Source organism: Lolium perenne, chromosome 5 (assembly GCF_019359855.2).
Source record: "Lolium perenne isolate Kyuss_39 chromosome 5, Kyuss_2.0, whole genome shotgun sequence".
NCBI classification, from domain to species: Eukaryota; Viridiplantae; Streptophyta; class Magnoliopsida; order Poales; family Poaceae; genus Lolium; species Lolium perenne.
In genome coordinates this window covers 154,195,836-154,209,608 of record NC_067248.2, presented here as the reverse complement: position 1 = coordinate 154,209,608, position 13,773 = coordinate 154,195,836, and the positions used below count along the sequence as shown (strand labels likewise).

Genomic DNA, 13,773 nt, shown 5'->3' with positions numbered 1-13,773 from the left:
CTGCTCTGTAGATGTAGCCATCATAACTTCATCTTGCTCAGTCGTTGTTACAAAATTTATAGCCTGCTACTATGTTGTTCATGCCAATTTTGTACTCCCTGAACATGTTGGTTTGCATGGGACTCGGACAGTAGTAAGTCTATTTGTTTCATTCTAACATGCTCTGTTATATTGGTTGTTGGTATGCGGCATGCACTCTTTGTTTGCTTATTGTGCGCATTACAATGATCATGTTATAACGACGAAATGATGAGTTCCAAATTCTTTGGCAAACAATATTGCAGTGTCTTTGCGTTTCCATAGTTGCTGTCTTAACTTGTAATGTCTTTGTTTCAGATATAGGTGCTGCATGGACAACTTAAAAGATTGCCGGATCGCTTCATTGTATTGCTAGGTTTAATTACCATTCAATTTCTCTGGGTTCTGTAATATTTTTTCAAAGCCTTGCAGCTGATGTAATATTTAGTTAGTTTTTATAGTTCTTTCGCGCATTTTTTCTTTGGTGCTTGTGGTAAGTGAGGCTATCCGACAGAAATCAATGCTGCGTAAATATTCTCAGTATCTAAATCACGAATTCCCATCCCTTAAATGGCCAAATTAAGCGAAATCACATATGTGCCGGCCCGCAAAATCCTAAAGCGCCTATTACGCCGGCATATAAACAACAACTAAACGGGCTAGCCCACTTACTTATTGGGCCAGCCCACTTGATTTACGGTGGACCCCACACTCTAATTGGGCCGGCCCACTTGCTTGAAGGTGGACCCCACCCACTACTGGGCCGGCCCACTAACTAGTTGGGCCAGCCCAATTGCTTTTGTGGTGGACCCCACATACTAAATGGGCCGGCCTTTTAAGACGAAAGTGGGACCCACCAGTGTTTTTGGCCCGGCCCACTATCTTGTTGGGCCGGCCCACTTGCTATATGGTGGACCCCACATACTAAACGGGCCGTCCCTTTAAGAGGAAAGTGGGACCCACCTGTGTTTTGCCAGCCCCACTTGCGTGTTGGGCCGGCCCACTTGCTATATGGTGGACCCCACATACTAAATGGGCCGGCCCTTTAGCAGGAAAGTGGGACCCACCTGTGTTTTTGGCCCGGCCCACTATCTTGTTGGGCCGGCCCAATTGCTATATGGTGGACCCCACATACTAAATGGGCTAGCCCTTTAACTGGAAAGTGGGACCCACCTGTGTTTTGGCCCGGCCCACTATCTTGTTGGGCCGGCCCACTTGCTATATGGTGGACCCCACATACTAAATGGGCTGGCCCTTTAACAGGAAAGTGGGACCCACCTGTGCTTTTGGCCCGGCCCACTGGCTTGTTGGGCCAGCCCAGTTGATCTAGTGTGGACCCCACGTACTAAATGGGCCGGCCCGATAGCAGGAAAGTGGGACCCACATGCTAATTGGGCCGGCCCAATAATTTTTTGGGCCGGCCCACTTGCTTTAAGGCGGACCCCACGTGTTAAATGGGCCAGCCCGATAACAGGAAAGTGGGTCCCTCATGTCTTGTGGGCCGGCCCTTTTGCCTGTTGACCGGTCAAACGAGTGCATTCGGCCCGGCCCACATGCTTAGTGGGCCGGCCCATTAAAGTTTTGACCAGTCAACTTTAGAGGTTAGGCCCGGCCCACGTAACTAATGGACCAGCCCAGCTATATAGTTGACCGGTCAAACTAAGTCAGCTGGCCCGGCCCGTAAACTTAATGGGCCGGCCCGCTTAAGACGTGGCAGGCCTCGTGTGGGCCTACCATCTACCACGGGGTTTCAGCCGGTTAACGCCGTTAATCGCCGATTAACGGCGTACGCCACGTGTCGGTTGCATGACGTCGGCGATCAACGGGCTCCCGGAAACACTTGGGCAACGGTCCGATTTTCCGTGGCGGAAGGGCGCCCAAGCGCGACGGACCGAAAAAATCGTCGTAGGACTTTGCCTGACGCAGTTTCCACAACAGAACCCATATCGTCGGGTTAGGCCCATAGGCGACGAAAAATACCCCTTAGCGGACGATTTTGAGACGTTGTCTATCAGAACTTTTCTTGTAGTGAAGTCAAAGTTCCAATGCTTTCGCAAAGGGGCTCACAGATGCCTCTGCTTACAATTTTAGTTGTTAACAGTTAAGTAAAGCATGTGTATCTCCTACAACTGATATAGCATGTGATAACCTCCCAACAACCCAACATATCCCGATAATAGATTGAGATAAACAACAGAGCCTAAACATGCCTACGACTCGCAAGGCTCAAACATCAAGCAACGACTATGGTTAAGGAATGATACATATATGATTATTATGGTAAACAAGTGGATAGGACACGTGACTCGATAAAGAAGCGCAACATAAGGATAGCAGTGCGAGGGAGAATGTATAATAGGTGAAGAGAGAGGGCTCGCCTGTGAAAAACTGCAGAAGAACTTGTCGTATCTCACAACACCACTTCGCGATCCTATCCGGAAAGAAGCAAATGCTGGAACACACAACGTATGCAAGTATTACTACTACGGATAAAGAACCGGCATGAGCAAGATGCGTGCATGCATGTCATGACAGATATGATGCGATGCAACTATCCAATTTAAGCGGAGTCGGAACCCCGGACAAATAATTTAGAGTTGGAGTTGCATTTGCTACCGCCAAAATTAAGTGGTTGTTAGCATGGCATAACATGGCAAGGGTGCGCTACTTAAAAATTAAATGGAACCGGGACAACATTTATATAATATCCCACATATTACATATGTTACATATTAGGTGGTAATGCAAACTAGCACGAAATTATATGATGCATGATGCAACAGCAAGCATGGATGGCATATTAATGTTCCTCTCATTTTTCTGATCAATTTTCATATAGAACACTTTTTATTTCGAATTACCAATTAAAAGTTATTAACATAATAGTTTTAGTTATTTAGAAATAGATAAACATGTTTTCTTTAATTGGGAAAGGACCCGAAAATCATTTTCAGTCGGGGGGAGGACCCTGGGTTTATTTTAAAAAGAAGCAGGGGGTTATCTTGGAAACGGTAAGGGGCAGGGACTGCGGGTTAAGAAACAGAAAGGTGGAGGGGCCTGGATGCGAAAGCATCCAGATCTGGATCTGGTGGAGATTCTCACCGGAGGGGACGCTAGCCCGGTCGCTGACGTGTGGGGCCAGGGTGATGAGGTGGCGCCAGCGTGGCGGATCTTGCGCGTAACTAAAGTTGTGAGGCAGTACCTCTAGGGCTGTGCATTGGGTATGCCCTCATGTTAGTTTAGGATAGGCCAATTTGTGTATACTGAATCTGCTTCGGCATCTCTTGAAGGCTCTGGCAGCTCTCCAAAGCACCAATTGACTGCTTTTAGAACAACCATGATCAGTTATACCTGAAATACCTTGTTGAACAACCTTGTTTCTTGCTTTTGTCAATTGACTCGTGGGACTATACTGAATTCTAGCATAGGTGTGGTAGATTACTGACGTGAAGATGGACCTAAGTGCTCTACATGGAGGGATCAAAGCTATTCTGAAAACTACATCCACTGGAGTGGGATGATACTTAAGATGTAGAAGAGGACTCGAGCATGTTTGGTCCTCGTTCTATGTGTTCTTAGAACCCACTACCCTCCCTCCTAAAAAACCATGTAACCATCAGATTCACTTCACGATAGTCAACCAGTGAAATAAAGGCCATATAGGTATTCACATCACCAGATGAAATTGAAGCCATAATCAAGGAGTTACTCTAGAACCTAATTCATGCCTCACCAGCTCTTCTTGTAAAGAAGAAAGAAGGTTTGTTGCGCCTATGGATTACAGGCAACTCAATGTGCAAACGTAAAAAAGAAATACCCGCTAGATGATCTGTGTACTCTAAAATCATTTTATCTATTCCCACATCGATTCACCAATCTCGTCATTGATGATCTGTGTACTCTAAAATCGTGTTATCAATTCCCACATCGATTCACCGACCTCGTTATGTTTAGAAGGTCCGTAGAAGTGAGAGTAGGACGACGAGAGAAAAGAGTACGGAGTACCGGAAAAAGAAGATTTAGGACTTCCTGCCCACGAAGATATAGTAGCATTTGAAACGGGAAAGATTTACTTTTCTAGTAAATCCCCAAAGAAAGGCTATAATCCAAACAAAGGAGGAGCTAGCGGAAAATTCGAATTTCAACGGTTAGGGAGGGGAATGAAACACTTGTCTTTCACAAATTCTTTTTGAACAATCAGTATAGGACACGCGAAGCGAGAGCGAAACTCGCTATGAGGAGAAGACTCGGCAAGAGAGGTTTGAACAAGAGGAACTGCCGTCTAGTTGAGTTTGATCATTCTCTCTTTCTTTCAAGAGCTGAATAAGGGCATATCCGCAAAGGAGAGAGAAATCGGACTTTCTTCTTTACCCCCCTCATTATTCAAGACGTGAATATAAAGTTTATTGTACTCCCTTGGATCTTTTCCGGGATCTTTACTCGTCGTTGATCAAGGAAGCTAGAAGGAAGATGGGTGGTAGGGTGAATAGACATTCGTATCCTCTCCGGCTCGTCAGTTAGGAGAGTAGCGACCAAAAACAAATCATTATACATGATAACTGCTGTAGAGATAAAATGTAGGAAGGATAAAGTTGGTTTCAGTTTCAATGAATCATAAGAATTGTAGAAGAAATAGGTGTATGTGGTGCTGTCTTTTAGAGTGGCTGAGTTGAGTAGTCCTGTATTGTTTCAGTTGTCCTTTACATGGTACGACTAGGAGTACTCTTGCAAGAAAAAAAGCTCCCACCTATCATTTCTAGCTCCATTTAGCAGCTAGCTGTGCAGACTATTCATACGGTACCAAATCAGATGTGGTTAATTAGTGCTCAGTGTACTTGTAATTTATGAGCCTAATTGGGCGTAGGAGCTATCGTGGGCTCGTGGCTCACCATCTCATTTGCCTATGTTCAGTTGATATGTGCAACAACCTCCTCACCATATTATGTTTGATCCAATTAACTGCTGCAGTTTATGCGTCTCTATATAACGCCATAGCTACTGGTTGATCCATAGGCCAAGAGAATACCACTGTGTTGACCTGAGCTGAGTTGTTGAGGGTAAGGTGCTGCAAAGTTTATACTACACTAGCAATGATCGGCGCGGCGGCACGCCGCGCCAGTATGGTGACTGATAGATGGAAGCGGTTTCCTGGTGTTTCATGGCCCTCCCCTTGTCCCAAAAGAGAAGTATAGCATACAAAGCTGTTTGGATTTTCTCTGGTTGATGGCATGGCATACGCAAGTAAATGTGTCGGTGGAAGGATATTAATCTATAGGTTTGCTTGCATCTTCCGCATATTGTTTAGTCATGCAATGTGTGCCTCTTAATATGTGAGCACTGTACTGTTATATTCTTTCAAACATGTAAGTGAGAAGCTCAATTAATTCCTTGTGCTTCGTGATGTCAAACAATACTTGTTGCAGAACATGGTTGAAATACGGCAGTGAGGCCAGAAGTACCTACCACTTGCAATGGATATCTCAAATAAAGTGAGCTAAACGTCATAATGCCTACACAATCAAACAAACTTGACGAATGACAACAATACCTTTGCACTTACTGTTTACCTAGCCGATGGCATCTTAGATATGTCAGAAGAATGGCTGGTGGCAAGATATTCGTGAAGAACAGTTCACAAATGGGCAATTGAAGCAATAGTCACTTAATGATATGATTGTCTCATCAGTAGCCCATGGAAAACCTACAAGGTAAATTGGTTACTGGAAATTAAATTACTGGAAATCTTTTGCGCAAAGAACAAAATCATGGTTTAGATAGGAAACTATAGTATAGCAGAAGAATGGTATTTCATGAACATATAGTAATCTCATGTAGTCGTTCGCAGCTGATCAATCTTTAAATAAGAGAATATTTCCAGAACAAAAGGATAGGTAAACTGGTAGGTTAATCTTCAGAAAGAGAAGTAGAATAGAGACTACATTATATTTAAAAAGAACGAAAACACTGAGGAAAACCAGAGATATTTGTGCCCAGCTAATCTACAGAAAAAACATACCAGCCCTACAAGTAAAAATGGAAACTGTGGTCTACTTGTACCAACCAGTACCTAGGTATCGCATTGCGCCTTTAGACCCTAAAGTTTATTGAGACATCATATTATTGCTAAGGACCTAGAAATATCGAGGTATCATATTGTTGCTGAGATCCCTAGGCTGAACATCCCACTCCGAATAGTATAAAGGTAAGAAGACCTACTTTCGGTCTTGCCAAATAGCAATGTATGGTTTATCATTTATTGCAAAATTCACCTTTACACTTAGCTTGATTGGAACAGTTAACATATTTCTTACCTTCTGTAAATAACATTACTTTGAATAGCAAGTACATTTTTCGTTGGATTTTCTGCACTACATCTAGAAGTACTAAAACATTAAATATGAATAATGAAGTGGCGCCATGATCTCTGCAAGAGTAGCGTTCTTGTGCACCTGAAATTGAATTGTGGCAACATGACTGCCCAGCGTCACAGGTTGCACTTAGACTTCTACACGGAGTTGCCCACAGAGATGAAATGCGAAGGTTCTATGGGGTAGCATACTGGCAATGCATCAGATATTCATTAGGTATGGGAAAATAAGTTATAACTTAGTGCACCTAAGTTCTAAAAATGCATACGAACCATGCAAGCATTTTCTCCTTCATAATCGTTTGTATGAACAAAAAATTACAACATAAATGTCCATGTTTATGTAAACTAAGAAGGCGCATGTGATTCTGAGATGACATGTACCGATGTAGTCCTGGAAGTTATACATTTGGCACTGTCATACTAAAGCGTTGTTCGGAGGCCATGTATTTAGACCATGAACTATGGAACCTGCCTGGATACAACTAAGGAGCATACAAAAATGATAGGAAAAAAATGATACTTGCCTTAAATAACAACATAATTTGTAAAAGAAGATTACCTTGACTATGCTACAGTATTAGCATCGCAGCTACATGGAGCCCTACTATTTGATTTCCTGGGAACGATTTCTAATGCTGGAAAACATAAAAGTTCTAGAATAGTCCAGTATCAGCAGCCTAGAAAAGAATTGTGAAATGTGGTCTGTAGTTCCCTGGGCATTTACAATGGAGGGGCAGAATCGAGATATATGCTTCAGTCCGCACAACAGAAATCCTTAAAATAGATAATCAAAAGAAACTGCAAGTTGTGACGACGCTTTACTTCACTATAAAAACAACCAGGAAAAAAATACCAAGACAAAGCAGAAACAATATACTATCTCAGGATTTTTAATATGTGCAGTGTAGAGTCCTCGGATCACACTATTTCTGTCCCTCTCATTTTACAATTTTGGTTGTGAAGATTACTCTACATCTTGTAGCGATGACCCCATAAAGATTTAGTGAACCATAGAGTTCTTCATTCCCCTGGATACTTCACACGATACACAACTACATGCATTAACAATACTATCACAAAACTTCCAACTTTCCAAGTATGGAAGCAGGTTGCCAATCAATTCTGAATTCATGCTCCCTTAGTTTTCAGTAAGTTCAAAATATGTGCTTATTTTGCAGCAACCTAAAAGTTAGTTACCATTTCTATGGAGACCCAGAGTAAGAACAAAATACAATGATCACCAAGAATTCAAATGGAGCAATATATTAAGTCGGTTTAGCTGTAAGAGTCCAAAGGGAGTGACAGAAATTTAACCTGTTCAACTGCTCAGTCGCAACTTAAACTAATTGGGACCACTACCACATGAAGAAGACAGTGCAAATAGTTTATTAAAGATTATTTGAATTTAAGTTCGAACATTACTCATGAAGCCACAAAAATAATGGCGGTGCACATATTATCCAGAAGAGAAAAAAATTAGTAAACTAATCATTAAAACAACATTCAAAAGATTGTACTCGCACATACATAAAGCTACACATCATAGTCCTCCCAGCAAATGTAGATACGTGTTCCCATTGATAGCATAAACATAAGAAATCCGTGTACACTATACATGTTAACATTATAAAGCAAACATATATGATAGTTGGCCCACCTGATAGAGTAGTTAAAAAAAGGCTTCGATTTCCAACATCAAGTGCTACATCGTAGGACAACTAAAAGATATAATGCTAGAGTGCAGAAGTCACAACCCCAAATCTATCAATAACCAGTAGATGCATCCATCAGTTGGTCAGAAGGGGTTTTATACACTGAAGCCACTTCGAATAATTGGTTGTATACTTCCTCATAAATGTTTTATAGAATTTGCTAACGAAAGAAACAAAGCACTATGAATGGAGACATCATCATCCGGGTGCCATCTAGAAACTGATGTTCTATTTCGGAAATTAAATGAATGGAGACACAAATACTTCAAGATAGATTCATTTGTGCCTAGCAAATAGCATGGTCTAGTACAAACCCCTATGAAAACAACAGCAACGGAAACTTGTTCTATAGAAGAAGACATGTTGATCTCTGAATGGGCATACAATAGATGTTTTCAGTGTTTTTTCCTCTGAACTTTTTGGTGGTCTCTCACGCTCCAAACTATTGAATTACTCCTGCAAAAAAATCTACACAGATGGTGTAAGCTAATTTGCCAGTCAGGAAAAGCACATTAGAAAATCTGCAAGAGAACATATGCTAGGTTTTCAATGTGATCCAGGAGACCAGGACATGAGCCAACCACATGTAAACAAATACTGGTCAGTCTTGATCGCTAACAAGTTACATATCTTTATTCATCCTAAGATAAACCATCGAACACGTCCACCTTGCTCTAGGAAAGCGTACATCTGAAGCAGATGTGCACCATTATAAGTGGCTCTTTCATCTGGATAATCAAAATAGAGGCAGTTTCCGGGTTATTAATTTAATCATCTACTAATTTTTCAATTGGCAGGTACAAAATAGAAAAAGAATATCATTCCTCCTTTTACATTTTTTCTCTCGACCAATTACACAAAAGATAAGAACCAGAAATAGCTAATCACCGTCTCTCTTAATTTGTAAACAAAAGCTTTTGGTTGATTAGTACTCTCCAGATGATTAATTGTTCAGCCTAACTTTATATTTAAATTGTAAAAATTTGCAAAGACTTGTAGCTTCTACTCTGAAGATTTCCTATTTCTAAACTAAATAAAAAATTAAGATGCTAACACTGCTGCTGTTTGATCAACATCTGTTGTGAGGATCATTTCAAAAATACACTTCCACTAATTCTGGAACTAATTGATGCATTTAAATTTAAGAGCATCGATCATCATATGGGCTTGGACGAACAAAAGTTTAATGATTACAGATTAACTAACATATATATAGTAGAAAATTCTTGTAGTACTACCTGATAAATTATCGAAGTAAGAAAAATCTAATCTAAAATCAGAAACATTGGTGACTTTGAATAAAAAGAAAAAATATCAATTTAGTTCAAAACAATCCCTAAATGCGAGGAGTACGATGAGCATCTTACAATCCACTTCACCAAACTGCATCTTTAAATACAGAAAAATTGATGGCTGAGATTTAAGATGAGAAGGCCTAAATTACACATAGGTAGTAGATGAACACAGAATATGCACAATTGGACTAAAACAATTGGTTGCCTTCAGCTACCAATGTTTCCTATCCAAGTATACACAGTACAAACAATAGGAATTTGGTAAGGCCACGTACCTGAATGAAGTCTAGGTGTGGGTAAACCTTCAGTAAGTTTATTGAGTTTGTCGCTGAATGGAGCTGCGCCGTAGGAGACCTGTAGCACGCACTCCAGTAGCAAGGAGCATGTTGCCATGATTGACGGCAACCAGCAAGTGATTCCACGCACGTAGTACCCCACCGCTCCATGTGGTGAACCACTGATGGCATGACTTGACTGAACTAAGAAAAAGAACATGGGAGAAATTATCTAATGAGGGAAGTAAAAAGTGCAGGGATATCAATGATTTACCTGGATGCCGGAGTTCCTGCGTCAGTGGTCGCCGGCATCGCTGCAACGCTTGTGACCCACGTGCGCGCGACCCTGAATTCACCCTGAAGGTCACGTGGTTGACCTGCTCTGAAGGCACCTGCACTTGTGGCCCGTGGGAGCCAAAATCTCTGTGTTGGGGATGGGCACACCGGCCATGGTCGACTTGGTGCTGTCGGGGATGCTCCTGACCCCCGCCTCTCCTCTTCTCTCTCCTGGGTAAAACGGCGGCGGCGCCTTGTTGAAGTCGAGAAAGGGACGCGGTGGCCAGGCGGCCGTTGTCGCCGCTCCCACTGCATCCCCGTCAGGAAGAATAGCTGCTCATGGAGTACCAATCCTGAGGACCGCCGCCACTGGCACGCCGGCCGTCCGTCCGTGAGCCTCAGCTCCGCTCCTACAGAGGGATCTCTGCGCTGCCACTATCATCTGCACTCCACCTTGCCCATGGCGTCGGAGGCGGCAGCAGGGTGGTCCTGAGGCAATTTAGTGCCCCCGATCTGGAGCTGCCAGCCTGCCACAAGCGCTGATGGCCGTTGTTGCGCCCACCCGGCGAACCATACGGCTGATTCGAGGGACGCCGTCTAGGAGGAGAGCTACGGCAGCGGTGGGGGATGATGGGAGCGTGTCGGTGACCACCACGGTGTCGGAGGACCTGACCATGGAAGGGGCGGCTCGTGCGGTTAAAGGGCAAGGGAAGAGGGATTGAGTCTTCTAGAGCGGTGGTCAAAGCGGTGCGGCAGGACAAATCCACGACGCAATCGACGGAAACAGCAAAAGCCACGTAACTGATGTACCAACAAAACTCAGCGCCAAAGCAGGAGAGAAGATACCGGACCACAAAAATTTCCAGAGGGCACCCAAACTTGTACACCGGTAAAATCCCTCGAAAATTAACCACAAAGTAGCATACGTGTCACCACGAGGTGAATTCGTAAAAGGGACCAAAATTCTCACAAAAAAGAAGTTTGTTGCCAAATAGTATAGTACTTATGGGCTTGGGAGGCTCCGGTAAAATGTTGGCCACGTAGGGGAGATCTTGCTCCTTGCCAAGAACACAGCATAGGCTGAACTAAACAGTTTCTTGGACAATCAAACTGACCTCGGACATGGACAAAACACGAGCGAGCCTTGTAAGCAGGAGCGAAGGGATTCATTGGCTATCGTGGCAAAACGTTTCACCTGAGCGTAGGCACTAGTCCCCTAAATGTTAAAGATTGATGGCTGAGTGTTGTGAACCTGAACAACGCTCATATCCCTGAGGCGTGGGTTTCCTCACTTCCGGATAGCTTGGAATGAAATGACCAATAGGGTTTTCTACCACATAGGATCAACGAGGAAGCGACAAGTTGGACTCTTGGGGGGGGGGGTGTAGACTGGTCTAGTTGTACATTTTAATATTTCAACTCCCGGTTTATCAAACAGACCTTTTGTTGCGTTTCAAGAAAAAGAAAAAAGGCAAGGAACGGAGACAGATAATATGCCAATGAATACTCGTGTTTTTTTAGTCTTCGACGCGGCGGTGAGACCAGCGGTCCTACCGATCAAGACGAAGATCAAGGAGGAGTATGTGAGGTGACGTCTAGCTAGGCTCTTTGGTAGTGATAGCTTTGGCTTCCTGAAGCCGGAGGAATTGTGGTGACAGTTAGGAGAGTAGGCTTTGGGTTGGAGAGCTACCACCCCATGTTGGCAGCTTGAATTTGCCGCTTGCGGTGTTGCCGAGCTTTTTTGCCCCTTCTATATAATTAATACACCTTCCATAGTATATTCTCGAAAAAGAAGAATAATTGATCGAGCACATGCCACATAGGTAAGTTGGAGGAATATGGGGTTTGATTGAAAACAACCTATTTTCATGCGCACCATCACCTCCTCCTATTCGAGCGGAAAAGCTATTAGGAAAAGGGAAGAGTGGCATGCGCTGGACAAAATGCTGATGTTTATGCGCTCCCGCACACTTGTAGTTGCTCTGGAAATAATGCTCTTGTCAAATGAAGAATGAGATTTCCCTCTCGCTTCGCATAACACTAGTACAAACCAATCGAGACACAAAAAGTTTGGGATCATAGTACTCACATCCTTTGTGAAAAGTTATTTAACTCTTGTATGTAAGCGAAATTTAAGAACATATGCATCATGAACCCGTGGCAAACAGTAAAATCAAAACAAATACGAAGTACTAAGTAAACTTAGAAAATCCAAAATAAAATTTTGCATGTAGAGGATATGTACTTGCATGCCAAGTATCTTCTCAACCGTTAGTTAGTTTTCTTTCTTAGATAGAAAGAATTTCCATCAATTTTCACTTTCCACGGTTGTTGCATTTAATCTATGGCTAAATTATCTGATTACACGCAGGGCATTGCACACCCTTAACTGTTTCAACCTATCTTTCAGATCGGACGGTGTGGAAACGGTGCTTGGACGAGCAAAAAATACTTGATGTTTTGTGGGCAGATTACCCTGCTATAGGTTATACTTTGGATGACTTGAATTGAATTAGTGCAGCTCTATGTATACATACAATCGATTTGAAGGAAGATGCAAAACCTGTTGTAGATCATCAAGGTCGGTCTTACTATAAAATAAATTAAGTGGTACAAAAAAGGTAGTAAAATTACTTGAAGCATGTAGTATGAATTTCATCTCTGATAGTAATGGGCTAGTCATGCCCACTGTTTTCCTAAGAAAGGTGGATTAAGTATCGTTCCTAACCAAGGTAATGAATGAATTTGTCAAAGAACTATTATAAGCTATAGAAGCACTCCTTATAGGAACTAGCAAAAGTGCCCATGCGTTGCATCGGGAAAACAAATACCCAAACACCTCAGCAACAACAAACCGTCTGTGTTGACATTTATTTCTCTTTCTCACCATCATCGAGGGTGGTGACACATATATAGCTATATGGTAACTCTTATACGCAAAACCAAAAATCGTGATGCCTTACCCACTCGAAACGTACTACCCCACTTACCTAAGAAAACTATCTTAACTTGTTCCCTTCGTCCTTCCACAAATCCTCGATACACGTCCGGCACCTCAAAATTACTTTCGGATCGACACACGTCCGGTATAGATTGGGGCTTCCTTCTTTTCCGGATCGATCATATATTCCTTCACGAGCACGAATGGATCAGGAGCAACGGGAGGGACGTCCTACGACGGACGAAACAACAAACCAACGGACCAAACCGCGGAAACGCTTTTCCCTTTATTATTAGGTATAGATAGGTATAGATTTAAATAAAGCTACTAGAAATATACCACTATTGTGTAATTCCTATTAATCAAATGTTAGAAAGATTATCTAAACACTCTAATTTTTTCTATATTGAGGGAGAATATCTTTTTTCTCCATTGCATGTTCACACGTATGATTAGGATAAAATATTATATACTTGTCCTGTTGCATAATTATGGAGAAAATGACCGAACTTCTATTTATGGAACCTCATTCGTCAATTTTCTATACATTCTTAACAAAGTTTTGTAGAAATGTGAAGATCATAACCTTATCTTTGATTGGGATAAATGACACTATGGTGTACTAAATTAATGAGGAAATAACAAAGTGACTAGAAACTATTTTTCAAATATTGGATGTACGTCGTAGAAGGTAAAGAGGAACCCTATAACATTAATTCTATATTTAAAATCTACCTTAATTATTTTAAATATATATCTTATTAGTCATTGGGAAATAATCATTCGTAGTATTTTTTATGGGTATTGCGTATACAAATTTTTGGCTCCGACCAAGTAAGAATAAACAAGCTATTTATTGGAAATAAACTCCTACCTTCGTCCCAGT

The 13,773-nt window shown here is 42.1% G+C and overlaps 1 protein-coding gene across 6 annotated transcripts; it reads right to left on the bottom strand.

Annotated features, from left to right (window-relative positions):
• Positions 1-2,030: 2,030 nt before the first annotated feature.
• Positions 2,031-10,703, bottom strand: LOC127300293 (uncharacterized). 6 transcript variants are annotated; one of them, XR_011745134.1, is made up of 3 exons: positions 9,945-10,703; positions 5,579-9,869; positions 2,031-2,470 (listed from the first exon to the last, which is right to left on the bottom strand). XR_011745134.1 is itself a non-coding variant. In XM_051330393.2 (3 exons), exons 1-3 carry the CDS (start codon positions 10,259-10,261, stop codon positions 8,551-8,553), a joined length of 522 nt encoding a protein of 173 aa, XP_051186353.1. In that variant the 5' UTR covers positions 10,262-10,702; the 3' UTR covers positions 8,055-8,550. The 6 variants fall into 6 exon arrangements, 1 of the variants encoding a protein (XP_051186353.1); XR_011745133.1 differs by lacking the exon at positions 2,031-2,470 and having other exon boundaries at positions 2,662-5,719; positions 6,468-9,869; XR_011745136.1 differs by lacking the exon at positions 2,031-2,470 and having other exon boundaries at positions 8,055-8,828; positions 9,671-9,869.
• Positions 10,704-13,773: the final 3,070 nt, after the last annotated feature.

What these genes read in the sequence shown, in the direction of transcription:
- LOC127300293 (XM_051330393.2), bottom strand. Translation starts at nt 10,261, where the DNA reads ATGCAGTGGGAGCGGCGACAACGGCCGCCTGGCCACCGCGTCCCTTTC. An exon ending in GCAGGAACTCCGGCATCCAG is followed by an intron (nt 9,870 to 9,944) that starts GTAAATCATTGA and finishes TTCTTAGTTCAG; the next exon opens with TCAAGTCATGCCATCAGTGG.